Genomic DNA, 21,329 nt, shown 5'->3' on the forward strand with positions numbered 1-21,329 from the left:
AGATAACACAGTGATCACTCTGAGTACAGATAATGTAGTAGATCTTGCCTGCAGTCCTATGTAACATCACAGATAACACAGTGATGACTCTCTGAGTACAGATAATGTAGTAGATGTCACCTGCAGTCCTATGTAACACCACAGATACCGCAGGGATATCTCTCTGAGTACAGATAATGTAGTAGATGTCACCTGCAGTCCTATGTAACACCACAGATAACGCAGGGATATCTCTCTGAGTACAGATAGTGTAGATGACACCGGCAGTCCTATGTAACACCACAGATAACACAGTGATACCTCTCTGTGTACAGATAATGTAGTAGATGTCACCTGCAGTCCTATGTAACACCACAGATAACACAGTGATCACTCTCTGAGTACAGATAATGTAGTAGATGTCACCTGCAGTCCTATGTAACACCACAGATAACACAGTGATCACTCTCTGAGTACAGATAAACCAGTTGCCTTACCTGCAGTCCTATGTAACACAGTGATAGCTCTCCCGTCCGTACCTCGGTGCTTCTTACCTGTGGATTATTTCTTTCCTTCTCCTCCGCTCCCGCGGGGCGCCTTCTGCCCCATAATCACCTGTTGTTCTGTCTCTTTGTTTCCTTTGTTTTTCCGTTTCTGACGTTCTGTACCAGGCTTCTTCCTCTTAGGTTTTGTGCTTTTGTTATCGTGTATTTTGTGTGGATCTTTTTTGCAGATATAGAGAATTAAGCGTCTTTTTGTTTTGTTTTTTTCCTACTTTTTACGATTCATGCTTCACACTCAGTAAGGCCGGCGTCACACTGGCGTTTTAAACGGCCGAGTGCAATGCGATAAAAAATCGCATTGCACTCGGACCAATGTTCAGCTATGGGGCAGCATGCTGCGATTGTCTCGGACCGAGGAAAACTCTGGGCTCACTCGCACCCATATAAGCCTATGGGTGCGAGTGAGACAGCGCACACCACTCGGATATCATCCGAGTGATGTGCGTTATAAGCGGACCCCAGCAATGGAGGAGATGGAGAAATTCATTTCTCCGCCTCCTCCGCAGCTGCGCTCCGATCCTCCCTGTGCGAGAGAATCGGAGCACAGACGCATGACACTCGGCTCCTGGTCTGCTGCGAGCAGGAGCCGAGTGTCATTAGCATATCGCATCCGATGCTCTCGCAGTGTGACGCCGGCCTAACACATTGAAATGTGTTTTTTTCCGGGTTTTTACACTCGTGGGAATCAATAATATGTGAACTTTGTGTTTGTTGTAAGTTTGTAATAACAATCTGCACTTTTTGCTTTCCTATTACTTTGGTCATTTCTTGTTGAACATTTTGATACATTTTGTTCTGCCTTCTAGAAGCAGTGACCGTGCGGTGAAGTGACCGCTGCGGCTCCTTCTTCTTCCTCACCATTATTTTGGGGCGATATTACTGCGACTATGAGGCGCCACCTCCGGTCTGAAGAGCAGAAAATAGAAAAAAGTGTTTAAGGCAAATTAAAATTTCCCAGGCGGTTTTAGGAAGTGGATCGCTATGTTATTTAATGATTTGTAATTATCTTTATTTTTTTACACTAATACTTGTAATATTTTGATGATTATTTTTTATGACCCTTTTTATTTTCAGGTGTATAAAGCCTCGTTCCCACCATGAGTTTTTGATGTTGTGGATTTCCTGCAGCTTTCGGTGAGATTGATTACTTTTCTATCTTCCTTTTGACTTGTGGTTTTTGTCTCCTCGGTTTGTCGCGTTCTCGCTCTTCTTTGTTATTGATGCCTCCTGGACTTGTGCTCACAGATAATCGCAGTGATCGCGGCCATTGTCTGCTCTGATTACAGTGATTACTGTCAGAGGGCGGGGATGATGTTATTTCTGTCTGTTCCTGGAAAATCGGGTGACGAGCGCTGAACAGATACAACTAACAGCGGGCGAAGAGCCTAATAACAGCAGGAGGAGCGAGGGGAAATAGTCAATCTCCCCATATATGACCCAATTCATCCTCCCTTCAATATGGTGCAGTCGTCCTGTCCCCTTTGCAGAAAAGCAGCCTCAAAGTATGATGTTTCTCCCACCATGCTTCATGGTTGGGATGGTGTTCTTGGGGTTGTACTCATCCTTCTTCTTTCTCCAACCACGGCGAGTTGGGTTGATAACAAATAGTTATATTTTGGTCTCATCTGACCACATGACCTTCTGCCGTGCCTCCTCTTGATCATCCAGATGGTCACTGATGATCTTCAAACAGGCCTGGACATGTGCTGGCGTGAACATGGGGAACTTGTGTGCCCTTCAGGATTGTAATCCATGATGGCGCAGTGTGTTACCAATCGTAATGCTTGAGACTGTGGTCCCAGCTCTCTTCAGGTCATTGTCCAGCTCCTCCTGTGTAGTTCTGGGCTGATTCCTGACCTTTCTCAGAATCATCCTTACCCCACAAGGTGAGATCCTGCATGGAGCCCCAGACCGTCATGATTGACCGTCATCTTGTGTTTCTTCCATGTTCTAATAATTGCTCCAACATTTCTTCCCTTCTCACCAAGCTGCTGCCTGTTGTCCTGTAGTCATCCCAGCCTGGTGATGCTGATATTGTCCAAGTTATCCTTATTTTTTTTGTTGTATTTTTGTGATTGAAAATCTTTTAACCTTTCAATAAAAATTTAATTTAGAAAAATTACAGCCCTCTCCATTCTTTGTAGGTGGGAAAACTTGCAAAATCGGCAGAACATCAAATACTTATTTTCCCCAATGTCCCCAATGCCGTAGTACTGCTGTATATAGCAAAAATCAGCGTCTCCTGCAGCAGCTGGAAAACCGCCCCGTTAATAAAGTTTTGTTTTATTCACAAACAAATGCAGCAAAAAAACAAACAAACATTTGTTGTGGGTTTTTTTACAGTGTTTTCCCACTTTCTCATTGCTTTCTATGGGTGAAAAAAACACTGCATGTGAACATGGCCGTAGGCTGGAATCATGGTGGGATTTGATGCAGTTTTAGGACAATGTTTAGTGCAGGTTTAGAGGCTTCAAAGTCGAGAAGAAAAGTCCACAGTAACGAGGTCTCCGTCCCCAGAAGCCGCGGTCACTCCGGCTCCGTCACAGGCAACAGCTTTCTGCTGCTAAAGAAAAATGTCAAGAAATTTTCCCTGAACGATTTACAATTTTTTTGTGGTCGGATTTACTTTTATGTTGGAAAACCTCCCTGGGCGGCACGTCCTCATACATGGTGCAGCGGAGCACGAGACAGAGCCGTGAGAGCGGCGGAGCACGAGATAGAGCCGTGAGAGCGGCGGAGTACGAGATAGAGCCGTGAGAGTGGCGGAGTACGAGATAGAGCCGTGAGAGCGCAAGACAGAGCGGCGGAGCACAAGACAGAGCCGTGAGAGCGGCGGAGTACGAGATAGAGCCGTGAGAGCGCAAGACAGAGCGGCGGAGCACAAGACAGAGCCGTGAGAGCGGCGGAGCACGAGATAGAGCCGTGAGAGCGGCGGAGCACGAGATAGAGCCGTGAGAGCGGCGGAGTACGAGATAGAGCCGTGAGAGCGCAAGACAGAGCGGCGGAGCACAAGACAGAGCCGTGAGAGCGGCGGAGCACGAGATAGAGCCGTGAGAGCGGCGGAGCACAAGACAGAGCGGCGGAGCACAAGACAGAGCGGCGGAGCACAAGACAGAGCCGTGAGAGCGGCGGAGCACGAGATAGAGCCGTGAGAGCGCAAGACAGAGCGGCGGAGCACAAGACAGAGCCGTGAGAGCGGCGGAGCACGAGATAGAGCCGCGAGAGCGCAAGACAGAGCGGCGGAGCACAAGACAGAGCCACGAGAGCGCAAGACAGAGCGGCGGAGCACAAGACAGAGCCGTGAGAGCGCAAGACAGAGCCACGAGAGCGCAAGACAGAGCCACGAGAGCGCAAGACAGAGCCACGAGAGCGCAAGACAGAGCGGCGGAGCACAAGACAGAGCCGTGAGAGCGCAAGACAGCCACGAGAGCGCAAGACAGAGCCACGAGAGCGCAAGACAGAGCCACGAGAGCGCAAGACAGAGCGGCGGAGCACAAGACAGAGCCGTGAGAGCGGCGGAGTACGAGATAGAGCCATGAGAGCGCAAGACAGAGCGGCGGAGCATAAGACAGAGCCACGAGAGCGCAAGACAGAGCCACGAGAGCGCAAGACAGAGCCACGAGAGCGCAAGACAGAGCCACGAGAGCGCAAGACAGAGCCGCGAGAGCACAAGACAGAACCGCGAGAGCGCAAGACAGAGCCACGAGAGCGCAAGACAGAGCCACGAGAGCGCAAGACAGAGCCGCGAGAGCGCAAGACAGAACCGCGAGAGCGCAAGACAGAGCCACGAGAGCGCAAGACAGATCCGTGAGAGCGCAAGACAGAGCCACGAGCGCAAGACAGTGCCACGAGAGCGCAAGACAGAGCCACGAGAGCGCAAGACAGAGCCACGAGAGCGCAAGACAGAGCGGCGGAGCATAAGACAGAGCCGCGAGAGTGCAAGACAGAGCCACGAGAGCGCAAGACAGAGCGGCGGAGCACAAGACAGAGCCACGAGAGCGCAAGACAGAGCCGTGAGAGCGCAAGACAGAGCCACGAGAGCGCAAAACAGAGCGGCGGAGCACAAGGCAGAGCCATGAGAGCGCAAGACAGAGCCGTGAGAGCGGCGGAGTACGAGATAGAGCCATGAGAGCGCAAGACAGAGCGGCGGAGCATAAGACAGAGCCACGAGAGCGCAAGACAGAGCCACGAGAGCGCAAGACAGAGCCACGAGAGCGCAAGACAGAGCCACAAGAGCGCAAGACAGAGCCGCGAGAGCGCAAGACAGAACCGCGAGAGCGCAAGACAGAGCCGCGAGAGCGCAAGACAGAGCCACGAGAGCGCAAGACAGAGCCGCGAGAGCGCAAGACAGAACCGCGAGAGCGCAAGACAGAGTCACGAGAGCGCAAGACAGATCCGTGAGAGCGCAAGACAGAGCCACGAGCGCAAGACAGTGCCACGAGAGCGCAAGACAGAGCCACGAGAGCGCAAGACAGAGCCACGAGAGCGCAAGACAGAGCAGCGGAGCATAAGACAGAGCCGCGAGAGTGCAAGACAGAGCCACGAGAGCGCAAGACAGAGCGGCGGAGCACAAGACAGAGCCACGAGAGCGCAAGACAGAGCCGTGAGAGCGCAAGACAGAGCCGTGAGAGCGCAAAACAGAGCGGCGGAGCACAAGGCAGAGCCATGAGAGCGCAAGACAGAGCCGCGAGAGCGCAAGACAGAGCCACGAGAGCGCAAGACAGAGCCACGAGAGCGCAAGACAGAGCCGCAAGAGCGGCGGAGCGCAAGACAGAGCCACGAGAGCGCAAGACAGAGCCGCAAGAGCGGCGGAGCGCAAGACAGAGCCGTGAGAGCGCAAGACAGAGCCATGAGAGCGCAAGACAGAGCCATGAGAGTGCAAGACAGAGCCGTGAGAGCGCAAGACAGAGCCGCGAGAGCGCAAGACAGAGCCACGAGAGCGCAAGACAGAGCCGTGAGAGCGCAAGACAGAGCCACGAGAGCGCAAGACAGAGCCACGAGAGCGCAAGACAGAGCTGGGAGAGCGCAAGACAGAGCCACGAGAGCGCAAGACAGAGCCACGAGAGCGCAAGACAGAGCCACGAGAGCGCAAGACAGAGCCGTGAGAGCGCAAAACAGAGCCGTGAGAGCGGTGGAGCACATGTTCTGTCTCCTCAGGTCCAGCGCTCCACCCATTGGACCCAGGTGCCTATAAATTAGCAGGAGATTGAGGTCTTCTGCTTGTTCTGACCTCAGCTCTGTGCTGGACTCCACATAGGTGAGTGTTGGGTTTATGGCTCCGGCTCTTGGTTCCGCTGTGGCCCAGAGATGTGGGGGCTTTGCCTGCAGTATGATTGTGGGCTCTTGGGTGGCTCCCCCTGCTGGCGCAGTGCCACAGTGTCCTTGGATAATGTTTACATGTTGTATTTTTTTTTTTTTTAGTGCAGATTATGTAATTGTTTCCAGTGCATGTTTTATTCACCCCAAAATGCAGCAAGCAGCACCTGAGGCTATGTTGTTGTTGTCGTCATTGCTTTCTAAGTGTGAAAAAATAAATTAATAAATAAAATGAAAACTTAATTTTAAATAAATCTTTTGCCTGCTGCAGGTTTCAGTTCTCAGTCAGGAATAAAAACCGAGTGCGGGAGACTTCTGAAATCAGAGCTTTTGCTGGAGATGTTAAGAGCAGCCTTTATTTTTTATTTTAAAAAACCTGAAAAAAAAAAAAAAATGCAACATGTGAACATAGTCTTGGGCATTTAACCACTGAACAATGAAGTCTTCATTCAATGAGTTTCTCATTCGTACAAAATTGAGACGACCCACACCTGATCTGTCGTTAAGAAATCCCAGAGCTGAGGATATCACTTTAATTAGGTTTTATCATTTCCCCAAAAAAAATTTCATGTATCTGTTTATTTATTTTTTTAGCATCAATGTTTCTGCTGAGACAAATTTCACACAAGGCTCTAAGGGTACGTGCACACGCTGCGGATTACTCTGGATTTTTCCGGACTGATTTTGGTAAATCCACACTGCAGATTTCCTGCGGAATTACTGTGGATTTACTGCGATTTTTGTGCGGATTCCTATTGTGGAATAGGTGTAAACCGCTGCAGAATCTGCACAAAGAATTGACATGCTGCAGAATAAACAATGCTACATTTCGGCGTGTTTATTTTTTTCCGCACCATGTGCACTGCGGATTTTGTTTTCCATAGGTTTACATGGTGCTGTAAACTCAGGGAGAACTGCTGTGAATCTGCAGCAAAATCCGCAGCGTGTGCACATAGCCTTAGTGCGGAGTTTAATCAGTCACTTCACAGCAGTTTCCTTTAGGGGGCGCTCCTGTGCATGTAGACAGCAGAATGGGAACCACTGCTCCTGGTTTATTAGTCCCTCTCTGCTGTGTGGTGTCCTCTTGTTTTTTGCAGGACAAGTTGTGATGCCATTCACTTTATCGTGTGGGGGGGGATATTCAAGTGCAATGTCTCAATATTTAATTAATTTACCGTGTCCCTGTACAGTAAACCTGACCTGGCGGTATAAGGCTATGTGCACACGTTGCAGATTTGCCTCTGGAATTTTTTTTGTGCGGATTCTACATCTCTTGGCAGAAAATGCACGTGCGGATTTGATGCGTATTGACCCCTGTGGATTTCTATAATGGAATGGGTACAAAAACGCTGCCGATCCGCACAAAATAAGTGACCTGCTCCTGCTTTTAATCCACAGAATTTTCTGCACCATTAGCACAGTATTTTTTATTTTTTTCCATTGGTTTACATTGTACTGTAAATCACTTGTGGGTCAGCAGCTTTTCTGCGCGGAAAAAAATGCGGATCCCGAGGAAATCTGCAACGTGTGTGCACACAGCCTAAGGCTATGTCCACACGCTGCAAGTCTGCAGCAGTTTCCCATGCGTTTACAGTACAATGTAAACCTATGGGAAATGCAATCCGCAGTGCCCATGCTGCGGAAAAAACTGCGCAAAAATGCAGCGGTTTACATTCCGCAGCATGTCAGTTCTTTGTGTGGAATCCGCAGCGGTTTTACACCTGCTCCATAATAGAAAACCGCAGTGGAATCCACACAAAAACCGCGATAAATCCGCAGGAAAAACGCAGTGTGTTTGCCCTACGTGTGCTCCAGGTCAGTCCGAGCATGCAGATGCCAAACATGCATAGAGGGGGGTTGTTGAGGGGGGTTGTTGGGGGGGGGGGGTTCACAGCTTACCAATTAAATTCACTTATATTGTATCTTGAGAAGTTGAATATTTTGGAACGCAGCAATATCAAAGGTGTGCTTTTTTTTTTTTTTTTTTTTTTTTTTTTTTTTTTTTTTGAGAAACTAAAAAAACAAAACTTTTTTTCACTGTATTTTCATCCCCTGCAATCGTCCGGTCACTTGTGCTGTACTGGCAGAGCTTCAGCCCTACCATGTAGAGAATCAGGATCTCCTATGAACACCAGCTGACTCTGGCTTTCACAGTAATGGCTGGCACGGGGGTCATCTGCAGACCCCTGACTTTCCCGACAACCCATCTGACGTGCTCACAGCGTTAAACATCCTCGAGCGACGCACCACTCCACCTGTGGCTTTTAGAGGCAGATGATTAAATCAGCCATCATGTGCACGAACGTGAGCCCGCATCAGAGGCAGGACACAACGCGTGGCGTACATGCACATCATATGTCGTGAAGGGTTCAGCCTTAAAGGCCATGTTCACACTTTGCGGGTTTTACTGCGGATCCGCGGCGATTTTGATGCTGCGGGTCCGCAGCAGTTTCCATAGCGTTTACATTAACATGTAAACCCTATGGAAACCGCAAACCGCTGTGCACATGCTGCGGGAAAAACCGCGCAGAAACGCAGCGGTTTACATTCCGCAGCATGTCACTTCTTTGTGCAGAATCGCAGCGATTCTGCACACATAGAAATGCATTGATCTGCTTACTTCCCGCATGGGGCTGTGCCCACGATGCGGGAAGTAAGCGGATAATGTGCGGGTGGTACCCGGGGTGGAGGAGAGGAGACTCTCCTCCAGGCCCTGGGAACCATATTTGTGGTAAAAAAAAAAAAAAAAAAAAGAATTAAAATAAAAAATAATGCTATACTCACCTCTCAGCGCTGCACGCGGCCGTCCGGTCTCAGTTGCTGTGCGAGCAGGGCCTACGGTGACGTCGCGGTCACATGACCGTGATGACGCCGCGGTCACATGACCGTGATGACGCCGCGGTCACATGACCGTGACGTCACGAAGGTCCTTGTCGCACAGCATCTTTGGAAACGGAGCGTCGCGTGCAGCGCCGAGGAGATCGGGACGTCAGAGGGGGTGAGTATAACCATTTTTTTTTTTTTTTTTTTTTTTTTTTTTTTTTTTTTTACATTACTATTGAGGCTGCACATGCAGCATCAATAGTAAAACCAACGCCTGCAACGGAAACCGCAAGACAAACCGCGATAAATCTGCAGGGATAATCCGCTGCGGGAGAACCTACGTGTGCACATAGCCAAAGGATCTGGGAATTTATCAACTTTGCTGTTTGTTTATTTATTTATTTTTTTCTCTTGTTCCAAGAGCCATTATTTTAATTTCTAAATCCCCCAACAGCTCGTTCCTTGTATTTTGCAGGACAGGTGGCAGTATTTCATGTCACCATTACAGCACAGGGACATTTTATTTCTTTATTTTATAATGATCCCATCCAATTGTGGAACTTTATTTTATTCCAAGAGCTACTGATTAAACTGAACTTTGTTGGTGGGAAAACCCGTTTTGTGTGACCTCCTTCTTGTATTACCCTCCTGATGTCTTTGGCTGCTTTCATACATCAGTTTTTTGCCGTCAGGCACAATCCGGCAAATTTTTTTAAAAAGACGGATTCATTGCAAATTGTGAAACTGATGCAACGGATCCGTTTTTATGCTGGAGAGAGAGATGGGAAAATGCAAAAATCGTTGCGTGATCAGTGTAAAAAAAAACAAAAACGGAATCTGTCGCTGGATTCGATCATATGACGGATCCGGCGCCATAGGCTTCCATTATAGCAAAACCCGGATCCATCACTGTCCGTTTTTTTTGACGGACACAAATGTTACAATGTCAGTTTTCTCCGGCTGCCGGAAATCAAATTTTCAACGGATCCGGCATAAAACGTCTGAATATCTTCCTCTTCTCCAACCTCTCCTTCGTTCTGCATGACCTTGTACTTTGAAACCTTTACTTCTGGGTATTCTCCTACCCTGCAGTCTCCTGGCTGCCCCCAACTTATTTTTTTCTCTTCATTCTTTTAAATGTCCTCTTCTGCAGCTTTCCTACTTGATGGCCTCTTTTCTCCAGTCTTTCCCTATTCCCCTAGGGGGCTCCTGCTTTGTTGCCACCCCTATGTCTTTCACTGTGTCATCCACTCTAGCCATCTTGTTTGCCCCCTCACCCCAATCTTTGTCCTGTATTTTTATTTATTTTCCTCACTTATATAGCGCCATTAATTCGGCAGCTTTATATACATTACCATCGCTGTCCCCATTGGGGCTCCCAATCTACAGTAGATTACTTATCAGTACATCTTTGGAGTGTGGGTGAAAATCTGAGAACGCGGAGGAAGCCCACAGACCAGGGGGAGAACATACGAACTCCTTCCAGATGTTGTCCTTGGTGGCATTTGAATCCGGGACTGCAGTAGTAACCACTGAGCCACCATATTGTTTTTCCATTGGTATTTATCTCCACAGCCACCCCCTTGTCCTCTTCTCTAACCTTTTTTTCTTCCCACCCCCTTGTCCATCCATGGGTGTCCTCTTTTGCAGAATTCCCCTTGGTCATCCAGGAAAACTCTTCCTCTTCTTTTTCCCTGTTCTTCCCTAGCTGTCCGCTTGTTTCTTCTCGAAGGTCCTCACCGCTCGCTCTGTGGCATGGATACCTTATAATATTATTGCACAGTGCTCAGTTTTTATACTTTTTCCTTAGGGCTGTGTCTTTCTGTTGATGCAGAAGTAACTGATCTCTTAAATTTTTCTTGCAGGCTGACCTTCAGTTATCATGGCGGCATCCAAGACCATCAACCGTCTGAGATGGAAATTCTCCGAGGTGTTTGAGAAGGACGTGGATGGTTTCATGGATGAAGTGGACTCTCTCCAGCTTATAACATCTGAAGAACATAGAAATCTGTGTGAAGTTGAGAGTCCGGTGGAGAAAACGCTTAATCTGATGGATCTAATTCTTCACGAGGGAGAAGAGGCCTGCCAGAAGTTCCTAAATCACCGAGAGAACATGATTCCCAGATTTCCAGGACTGTCATCGGTATATGAACACCTCCAGGACAGTGAGTATCTTGCTTCCATTGTGTCAGGTGGGGGAGCGGCACTCACACAATCCATTATTAATGGCAAAAAAATGGGGGGGGGGGGGAAACCTTATTTAGAGGGGGGCAGGGGGAGTAAGTGTTTAGGAAGGTAGGAGAAACAAGTGCAAAAAAAATGTAAAATTGGTTGTGGGGAAGGAAATCCTGGATGGGGGATTTGAGAACAACTTGCTTCCTGAGATGGAAGAATTTTTTTTAACTAGTTTATGGAAGTAAATCAGTCTAGTAGCCTGAATGGACAATGTGGATTTAATTGTCCATGAAGTAGGAAACGTGCCATCCGACCATAGTCTTGTTACTGATGACGTGCCATCTGAACTCTGGCTTATCTTTACTGGTGCCTCTAGGGTTTGTCCAACTTTATTGCCTTTGTAACTGGGCTCTTAATGTTTGGTAGCTCTTCTTTCTCTGCATTTATGATCTTGAAGCATCTGTAGATGGTTAGTTTCGTGATGCTTCCATGCTGCCACCATTCTTATTATGGCACATCCACTTTAAGGCTCTAGACCCCCTAAAAGAGGATGCTGGAGGTCCCTCTGATTATCATCCTGGTCCCTTGACCTAAACAATTCAAGGGCTTTTTAATCTTAATGGGAAAGTGTCTTCCCAAAGTCTTCTCCTCCCCTCCATCCAAGGTGGTCCCCTTTGTCTCATCCATTATTTTGAATTCTTCCACCTGAATAATGGACTCTGTTTGCATGGCATGGCCGGCTGGTGCCTGGTGTCTGGGGCGCTCCCCGGCCGGCTGGTGTCTGGGGCGCTCCCCGGCCAGCTGGTGTCTGTGCTCTGGGGTGCTCCCCGGCTGGCTGGTGCCTGTGGTCTGGGGCACTCCCCGGCTGGCTGGTGCCTGTGCTCTGGGGCGCTCCCCAGAACTCTGACTGGAATAACTGTTCCAGCTATTTATAGTCCACCCACCAAGCGATCGGTCTAGCAACTGCCTCAGTGATGCTGTGTGCTATGTCCGCCATGGCAAAAAATGTACGTCTCAGCTACATCCACTTACAATTTTGTTCTCTCTTGGCCGCATTAAGAAACATTTAAATAGTAATCGGGAAATTACGAGGGAACATGGATGCCTGCCTCTGGGCCGCTCCCAAGGCTCTGGGCCTCCAGGCTGAAACAAGGCCTCGGCCTTCTGTGCTGATGGCCTTCATTTAAAAGACAACTCGTGAGCCTTCCTGCTGGTGGAAGGTTGGTCACAGCTTCTCTTGAACCCAACAATGGCCGTTATTGATGCATATAAACCAGTATTCAGCCAGGGAGCTAGAAAGTGATGTGGCCACTCGATTCCAGACTGGCACGTCCACCTCAAAGCTCAATCACCACAGATCTGTGATCTCACCACCAGCAGTGACTCACAGCAGTTTTTCAAAGCGACTATCCAGATTAGAATTTTTTTTTTTTTTTTTTTTCCCTGTATTAACTCATGTAAATTGCAGGAGTCTGCCATGTACAGAAACAGATGGTTGGGTGATTTTGCTGACCATATATCATATAATCAGAGGGAGGACTGAAAGATCAGCCATAATGTGCTGGGGCTGACAGGAGGCCGCTCTTCACTTTGGTACACACGATTATAGATTTTTTTTTTTTTTTTTCTCTCTCCTCTTGATCTGTGGCAACATTAGAAATGGGTTTTGTTCACTGAGCTGTTTTGACTCTTATTCTCAAAAGATGGAAACTTTACACTTTCTCTTTCGTTGTGGAATAATCCTGCACACAGATTCTCAAGACAAAACTGCACTGTTGTAATGGAGATGGGTAATAATAAAAATAAGAAAAATACAAACTGCCTTAGGCTAGGGTCACATTGCGTTAGGGCAATCCGTTAAGCGCATAGCGCTAGAGGATTGCGCTAATGCAATGCTTCTCTAGGGTCCGCGTTCGGCGTCCACGCTAGCGCAGATCCCCGATCTGCACTAGCGAGGAACGGACCGCGGACGCTGCAAGCAGCATCCGAGGTCCGTCACTCAAATGACGCCACATCGCTAGCGCACGCCCAATGTGGGCGGGCGCTAGCGACGTGTTCATCATTACAGGCTATGGCGGCGTTAACGGACTACGTTAACACCGCGTTATGCCGCGGTGTAACGTAGTCCGTTAAACGCGGTCACATAACGCAATGTGACCCTAGCCTAACTCTGCACACCGCGGAGGAGAGTTCTGTGTGTATTGCAATGAACAGATGGGGCAGTATTAGTAGAACTGCTGGACGGAGCAGATGGATGGTACAAGGAGCCTTTTTGCTGCACCTGTAACTGCTGTTGGTTTAGAGAAGGGACAAATGGTGGTGAGCTACAGAAATGCAGCTACATAAACTAAAGGGGTCTGGATAACTGTTGGTGCGTCAAATATTAAATTTAGATTCTTCAATAATTTATTTTTTATTTTATAGGCAAACTAAAAACATTTAAGGCGCTCTTGGTTGATATGGGAATGGAGAAATCTACAAATTCAATGTTGACTCTGAGGAACATTTTGAGCATTGGTCCAGAGAATCTACATCATGAAAAACCAAAAACCACAGCAGACCTTCCTGAACATTTCCTAATGAATCTTATAGCCTTACACAGAAATGCAAGAAAAACCGAACTTGATGATCTGCTAAGCCTGGGATCAAGTGCAGAAGATGAGTCATTGGATTTGTTCACCAGTAAAACAATGCAAAATCAGAAATCGAAATCTATTCACCCTCTGGATGTTCTGTGCGCAGTCCTGAGCTGTTCAGATGAATGTCTTCAGCAAGAACTCGTATCCAAAATGTCCATGTGCCAGTTTCCAGTTCCTCTTTTGCTTCCCTCTGATGATGGTTCAGGATCTATCTTCATGCGTTGGACAATGAGAGATATTGTGAAGAAATGGAGACCTCAGTCTCTAGCAGACAGTAAAGGGTTCAGAGAAGACAATGTGGTGAACATTGAGATGCCGATCTTCTCTTTCGTCAGGCTGGGGCCAAATAAGTTATCGAAATCTAAGATCTTAAACCAAGTTCTTAACCCAGCCCAACAACATCATGAGTTCTTCATACACGACAACATGGATGGAGGAAACATTGAGAGGAAGATATCTGACGGGCTGGTGGAAATGTCCTGGTACTTTCCTTGTGGGAAATCTGATGTCTTCCCGGAGCCGATTGCTGTGGCCAATCTACGTGGAGACCTGGAATCCAACTGGGAACAGTTCACCTTTCTCACTCGGATCTCATCGGCCACCTTTATATTTATTGAGAGTATTTGCGAGAGACAATTCAGGTTACTATCTTCCTTCAGTCCCTCTGACACTGAATTTTATTTCATTATCACTCCAGGTAAAGACAAAGCTGTTGACCCAGAGACCAAGACACACATGCAAAATCTAATGTCTCTCCTAAAGATTGAGAAAAACAATGTTGTTCTAAAATCATCCACCATGAATGATGCAGAATTCATGAACATGGTTCAAAAAATCATCAATGGTCAACTGAAGAGAAATCCTAAACTTGTAAAAGTAAAAGATATTACTATAGAATTCTTTGATCTTAACATCCATATAGATGACTCTTCTCCCGAATTTCTGAGAACAAGTGACTATGCCCTCAACATCACCTCAATGATAGAAAATGTAGAAAAGTTTAAGAATGAAAGCTTAACCCTGCAAGGAGATCTGTGGAAAAAGTTATCTAAATTAGAAAAGGAACTCTGCAGAATGAAAAAACAAGGTGGAGAAGATCAGGAAATATATCGGTCAAAGCTGAAAGTGAAACGTACATTACTTCATAGTGAACAAAATAAGCATGCTCTCCCTGGACCCATGACTCTATTTATCAATGTTCTTGTGCATTTATCTAAAGATGAGAAACAATATTTTCTTAAATGGATGAAGTTTGAGCTTGATTGTATTGCAAGAAAAAATGTATCCAAGCTACAGGCGGAATATAAAGAGATGTGTAGCCAATCGGATGCAGCAGACAATGCCCAAGAACTGAAGCAGCTTGACAAGAGAATTTCAGAGAGTTCATTAGGTATTGAGCATTTCCTTCGTGAGTTAGGACAATTTTATGAAGCTGAATTTTCTACAGTGAAAAATGAATCTGCTAAAAGGTTCCATCACCTTCCAGGCACTGTCGCTGATCTTCTGTTGGATGGTTTCCCGTTGGAGCTGATTGATGGAGATGCCTCCAACATTCCCTTACAGTGGATAACTGATGTCCTGACTAAGCTGAACAAGAAGACTGGAGGACAATGCAGGATGAGGGTGATAACTGTGCTGGGAGTGCAGAGTACGGGGAAGTCCACCCTCCTGAACACCATGTTTGGTCTACAGTTCCCTGTGGCCAGTGGTCGATGCACACGAGGAGCCTTCATGACTCTCATTAAAGTGAAGGAGAACTTCCAGAAGATGATGGGTTGTGAATTTATTCTGGTGATCGACACTGAAGGGTTGAAAGCTCCTGAATTGTTTTCTCTTGAGGACAGTTATGAACATGACAATGAGTTGGCCACACTAGTGGTTGGGCTGAGTGACATCACTATAGTGAATATGGCCATGGAAAATACCACAGAGATGAAGGATATTTTACAGATAATTGTCCATGCATTTCTAAGGATGAGAGAAGTTGGCAAGAAACCCAACTGCCAGTTTGTCCATCAGAACGTGAGTGATGTGTCTGCACATGATAAGAATATTAGAGACCGGAAGAAACTTCTAGAACAATTAAATGAAATGACAAAAGTGGCTGCAAAAATGGAAAAGAAAAGTGGCTTTGACAAATTCAGTGACGTCATGGACTATGACTTGGACAAACACAACTGGTACATCCCCGGACTGTGGCAGGGGGTCCCTCCAATGGCTCCTGTAAATTGTGGATACAGTGAACACGTTTCTGAACTTAAAAAATATCTGTTAGAATTCCTACAATCCAAGACGCTAGACAAGGCCATAACAATACCAGACTTTTGTGAGTGGGTGAAAAACTTGTGGAATGCTGTCAAAAATGAGAAATTCATCTTTAGCTTCAGGAACAGTCTGGTGGCTGAAGCTTATAATAAGCTGTCGATGCAGTTCTCTCGGTGGGAATGGGATTTTACCAAAGAGGTCCATAATTGGGTAATGAGGAAAGAAACGAACATTAAGAATCAACCGACTCACCATTTTGATGAAAACGCCAACGAGACTATCAAAGATCTGGATCAACTGCTGCATAAAGAAGAGAAGAAAATGATGGACCTGTTGGAGAAATATTATGAAAGGGATTTAGAAAACATTAATTTGATAGAAAGATATCGGGAGGATTTTCAAAAGAGCATTACAGGTCTAAGAAGAGAGCTCCGGAGAAATGCGATTGACAAGTATCGAAGACTACTTTCTATACAAAAGGGGAACCTAAAGATTCGGGACATCAAGAAGAAGTACCAGGCGTTGATTGAAGAGAAAATCGATGGACTGTTGAAAACCTGCAGAGAGAAGGACCATGAGCTGAGTGATGAAGAAGTAAAACGTGAATTTAATGCCATGTGGGAGAAGACCCTGTCAGATTTACAAATTGAGAAACTGGAGAGATGTAAAGTGAGTGATGCAATTCTCCGACAACTTAGAAATGATATGAGCAACAAAGGACCGGATATAAATGAAGCGTTATTGGCTGAGAATACGTTGGCTGATCAACACGCCAACTTTATTATTTATGAAAGCCATATAGATCTGCACTGGTTTTCAAAAATATGGGAACAAAATGTTGGGAAAAGAGAAGAATCTTATGACGAGCTTGATGATCTTGCCACCTCACTTATAGAAATGTGCGACAGAAATGTCAGCGAGATGGAGAACACCAATGAGGACTATGATGACACTTATTGCCAGGAAATTCTGCAGATGATTAATAGAAAACTTGAAGATGAACAGAATAAAAATCTCCACTTCACATTGCAGTTTGAGTTGGACATCAAGCTCTTTATCTTTAGAAAAGCATCAACCAGATTTCAGGAGATGCACGATCACTTTATAGAGAGGAACGACCCAAAAACCTGCTTGGACAACCTGAAGCCGGATTATCTGACTGTATTTCTTGATGTGTTTAAAGCAAAAGATGAATCACAAAGCAGAGTCAAACAGTTTTGTGTAAAGTGTCTGAGCCCCGCAATAATCGATTACGTTTACAATCATCTGGGGAAGAAGATGGTCGATGACATTTTAGAAGATTCAAGCAACCAAATATTCCAAAGTCGTAGCTTTTTCCAGTATAATCTACTGAAGGACTTACTGGATGAAATGTCTTTCAAAAAATATGTTCAATATACAAAATTTTATGAAACCTTTTGTAAAGAATGGATCCAAAATAAAATTAAAGGAATGTATGAGGAGCGAGCAACTCTCCAACCATTACAGGCAGATCTCATCAGCTCTGTCCTCAAAGATGTGAAGGACGTCCTTAGAGATGAGACCATTCTGGAGAGTGAAGACATTCCTCAGTTTTTAGAAAATGTCCAGAAGAAGTTGGATGATAAGCTTGTGATTTCACAGGAAGCAATGGCAATCATAGCATTCAATAACACCATTAATGTTCGTCAGTTCTCTACTACTAGTCAGGATTTTCTTGCATCTACACAACAACAGATCTTGTCACAGCTGAAGTCAATGACTTTCTCAGATTTACTTTCCAAACTAAAACTGAAGCCTCAGGATGAGCTGTTCAGTAAAGTGATTGGATGTGGACATCAGTGTCCATTCTGTAGAGTCCCCTGTGAGGCTGAAGGTGCCGACCATACTGAACACTTTGCTTCTGTTCATAGACCTCAAGGTTTGGGTCATTACAAATGGGAAGGAGGAAAAAAATTAGTGACCGACATTTGTACATCATCTGTTGTGTCTGAAAACTCATTCAGTAACTTATACACTGGTTGTAAATGTCACCCATACAAAGATTATCGCACGTACTATCCAGACTGGACCATCCAACCGGACCCCAGCATCAAGTCCTCGGATTACTGGAAATTCATTTTTGCCAAATTTAACAGAGAATTTGCTAAAGAATTTTATGCGGAACCAGCAAGACTGCCTGATGACTGGAGAGCAATGACAGAAGAAGACGCCCTCAACAGCTTAAAGGAAACCTTTAATATCTCCTAGGATCAGCAGCAGCAACCCGAGAACTGTAAGTAATTTCCACCACTACAAAACAGCTTTAATTGGGGGATTCCACTTGTATGTATAAATTGCTGTCAGGACCACTAGTGAGCCTGTGAGCCCTGCTGCCCACTGTCACACGTATACTCATCGGAGAGTGGCCAATCAGCAGTGTGGGGGTGAGGTCAGGAGGACTCACAAGCTCATGGTTCCTCCCAGCAATTAAATAAAAGCGGTATATAATTGCGTCTCGTGTCTTTATCTCTATACTAGGTAATCTCCCTGATCAAACTGCTATTAATGAGAGCGCCTATGTAGTAATCCAGAAACTAACCTCAATTCATTGACTTAATTCTTTTAGGCTCCATTGATCTCGCTGAACACCTGTTGGGATGAGGACATCTAATCCATCCACAACCATCCTATGGACCTGCTGCTATTACTGCTCCTCAGTCCAGGGTAAAGCCGTCCTCAAACTCTGGACTCCAGAATTCATGAACTCTCCTTCAGGATTATTTTAGGTTGTTAAAGGAACTGGGATTATTTGTTTGGCGGTGAGGTGACCATTGATCAGAGGTTCTGAGGAGGATTCTTATTACGTCTGTGAGAAGTTCAGGTTTTCTCCAATGGTCTGGTCCCATCTATAGATGTTATCGGCAAAAGAGCTGAGATTTGAGCGATGGTTCCTCAGGTTCTTCTTGCGGTGCTCTATGAATGGTGATATTGGGTTCGGATACTATCTGTGCTTCCACCAAACACGTATTAACCTTCCACTAATCACATCTTCTCATGTGTGGTGCCGGAGCTCTTCCTTCATTTTCTATATAGTAAATGCACTTCTAAGCTTTATGATGATTTTCTGAGGTCTTTGACATTTTGTAATATGTCCATATGATGTTAGATATAGTATCAATGAATTAAACGCATAATTAATTACTTGGTTTGTTTTGTGAATCCTTGTTTTAATTCCGAAGACCCTGGAGGTAGGTGAACACTGATTGCTTTGGCTTTTTCTTATTTTAAGCTTGGTGCAGCCTCCTGAACCCAAAATAATTTCCGTTTTTAAAATTCTTTTCTTCCAAGTATTGGAGGATCCTCCCCCAACAAATCTCCATATCCTTACAGAGTTATGGCAGTTTGGAGGTGAGGAGAGAGAATAATAGTAATATTATTTCTATAGCACTGACAATTGCTTTCATTGTTCGGACCAGCCATAATGTAAGAAATCGGGTGTTCATGTAACGCTGCATGAACCAGTCACCAATGAGAATTGTAGCAGAACAGTCACAGAGGGCTATTAAATGCATAAAGCTTGTGAGAGCATGATACGAGGAACCTGATTATGGTGAAAATTTTGAATGGGCCACTCAGGGATAGTTAGATAAACGTGAGGCGGTAGGCCAGTCTGAAGAAATGCGTTTTTAAGGCATGCTTAAAACAGTGGGTATTGGGGATTAATGGTATTAACCTGGGTAGTGCATTCCAAAGAATTGTCGCAGCACGTGAGAAGTGTTGGAGACAGTAGTGGGAGGTTCTGATTATTGAGGATGCTAACCTGAGGTCATTAGCAGAATGGAGGGCACGGGTAGGGTGGTAGACTGGGACCAGGGAGGAGATGTAGGGTGGTGTTAAACCGTGGAGAGCTTTGTGGGGGGAGAGTGATGCATTTATATTGAATTCTGGAGTGGATAGGTAACCAGTGTAATGACTGGCACAAGGTAGAGGCATCTGTGTAAGTGGCAGCAGCATGTAGGACAGATTGGAGAGGGGAAAGTTTGGTAAGAGGGAGGCCGATTAGTAGAGAGTTAATTATAACTCCAGATGAGAATGAATAAGAGCAACAGTAAGTTTTTTTGCAGAGTCGAAAGTAAGAAAAGGTTGAATTCTAGAAATGTTTTTGCGTTGTAGATGAGCAAGCCAGCGATCAGATGAGTGAATGACCTGAATCAAGGATGAGCCCAAGGCAGCGGACATGTTGCTTGGGAGTAATGGTGGAACCACACACGGAGATGGCAATGTCAGGCAAAGGTAGGTTAGTAGAGGGAGAGAACACGAGGAGTTCAGTTTTTGACAGGTTCAGTTTCAGATAGAGGGAGGACATGATGTTGGAGAGAGTGCTAAAACAATCACTGGTGTTTTGTAATGATGCAGGCATGATATCAGGAGAAGTGTATAATTGGGTGTCATCAGCATAGAGATGGTACTGGATACCAAATCTACTGATTGTCCAATAGGGGCGGTATACAAAGAGAAGAGAAGGGGGGCCTAGGACTGATCCTTGAGGAACCCCAACAGTAAGGGGAAGATGAGAGGAGGAAGAACCAGCAAAACATACAGGGAAGGATCGGTCAGAGAGATAGGAGGAAAACCAGGAGAGAACGGTGTCCTTGATGCCGATGGAGCGGAGCATAGTGAGGAGGAGCTGATGATCCACAGTGTCGAATGCTGCGGAGAGATCCAAGAGAATTAGCATGGAGTAGTGACCATTAGATTTAGCTGTTAGTAGGTCATTAGAGACTTTAGTGAGGGCAGTGTCAGTAGCGTGTAAAGAGCGGAAACTGGAATTAAGAGGGTTGAGAAGTTATCTGTGAGATGGCGGATTAGATGGGAGTGGACCAGGCCTTCCAGGAGTTTAGAGATGAAGGGAAGATTAGAGACAAGTCTATAATTAACGGCACAGTTTTGGTCGAGGGATGGTTTTTTAAGTATTGGATGTATGATGGCATGTTTAAATGAGGAGGGGAAAAATACCGGAAGAGAGAAAGGTTGAACATTTTTGTTAGATGAGAGGTGACAGCAGGGGAAAGGGACTGGAGGAGATGTGAAGGAATGGGGTCACTGGTGTAAGTAGTGGGGCAAGAAGATACAAGGAGCCTGATTACTTCTTCTGTGACTGGATGACAGAGTGAGCGAGATGCAGTGGGGAGGGAGGACAGTGCATGGTATGAAGGGATTGGGAGAAAATTTCCTGTCGACTATGGTCAGTTTCATGGGTTCATCATGGGAGCTGTTCACATTGAGGTCTTGCCAAAGGGTCCTTGTGTTGAGGTGACCAGGGTGGTAGTCATGGCAAGGGGCTGCTGTCTTAGCACACCCTGGCAAAAAAATAATGTCTCATCTGTTGTGTGATGTGTGCAATGCAAGTCACTCACTGCTAGATTGATGTGCTCCTTGGGTTGCAGGGTCCCGGTTCCAGATATCATCACACACTGACAGAGTCCAAGTCTATTTTTAACAAACCAACATTACAGTAATTCTCATTGATCATAGATCCTTTCCTCTGTTCTGTGCCTTGCTCTCCTGGCAATCTTTGATCCGGTACTGTGGCTTCCCAACTAGCCAG

At 45.9% G+C, this 21,329-nt stretch overlaps 1 protein-coding gene across 1 annotated transcript; it reads left to right on the plus strand.

Annotated features, from left to right (window-relative positions):
- The first annotated feature begins 5,686 nt into the window (after nt 1-5,686).
- LOC143785185 (up-regulator of cell proliferation-like) lies at nt 5,687-18,922 on the plus strand. The gene is made up of 4 exons (XM_077273895.1): nt 5,687-5,799; nt 10,547-10,846; nt 13,281-18,014; nt 18,348-18,922. Exons 2-3 carry the CDS (start codon nt 10,564-10,566, stop codon nt 17,987-17,989), a joined length of 4,992 nt encoding a protein of 1,663 aa, XP_077130010.1. The 5' UTR covers nt 5,687-5,799; nt 10,547-10,563; the 3' UTR covers nt 17,990-18,014; nt 18,348-18,922.
- The last annotated feature ends 2,407 nt before the right edge of the window (nt 18,923-21,329 follow it).

This window comes from Ranitomeya variabilis, chromosome 7, assembly GCF_051348905.1.
Source record: "Ranitomeya variabilis isolate aRanVar5 chromosome 7, aRanVar5.hap1, whole genome shotgun sequence".
NCBI lineage: Eukaryota > Metazoa > Chordata > Amphibia > Anura > Dendrobatidae > Ranitomeya > Ranitomeya variabilis.

What these genes read in the sequence shown, in the direction of transcription:
- LOC143785185 (XM_077273895.1), top strand. Translation starts at nt 10,564, where the DNA reads ATGGCGGCATCCAAGACCATCAACCGTCTGAGATGGAAATTCTCCGAG. An exon ending in ATATGAACACCTCCAGGACA is followed by an intron (nt 10,847 to 13,280) that starts GTGAGTATCTTG and finishes TTTATTTTATAG; the next exon opens with GCAAACTAAAAACATTTAAG.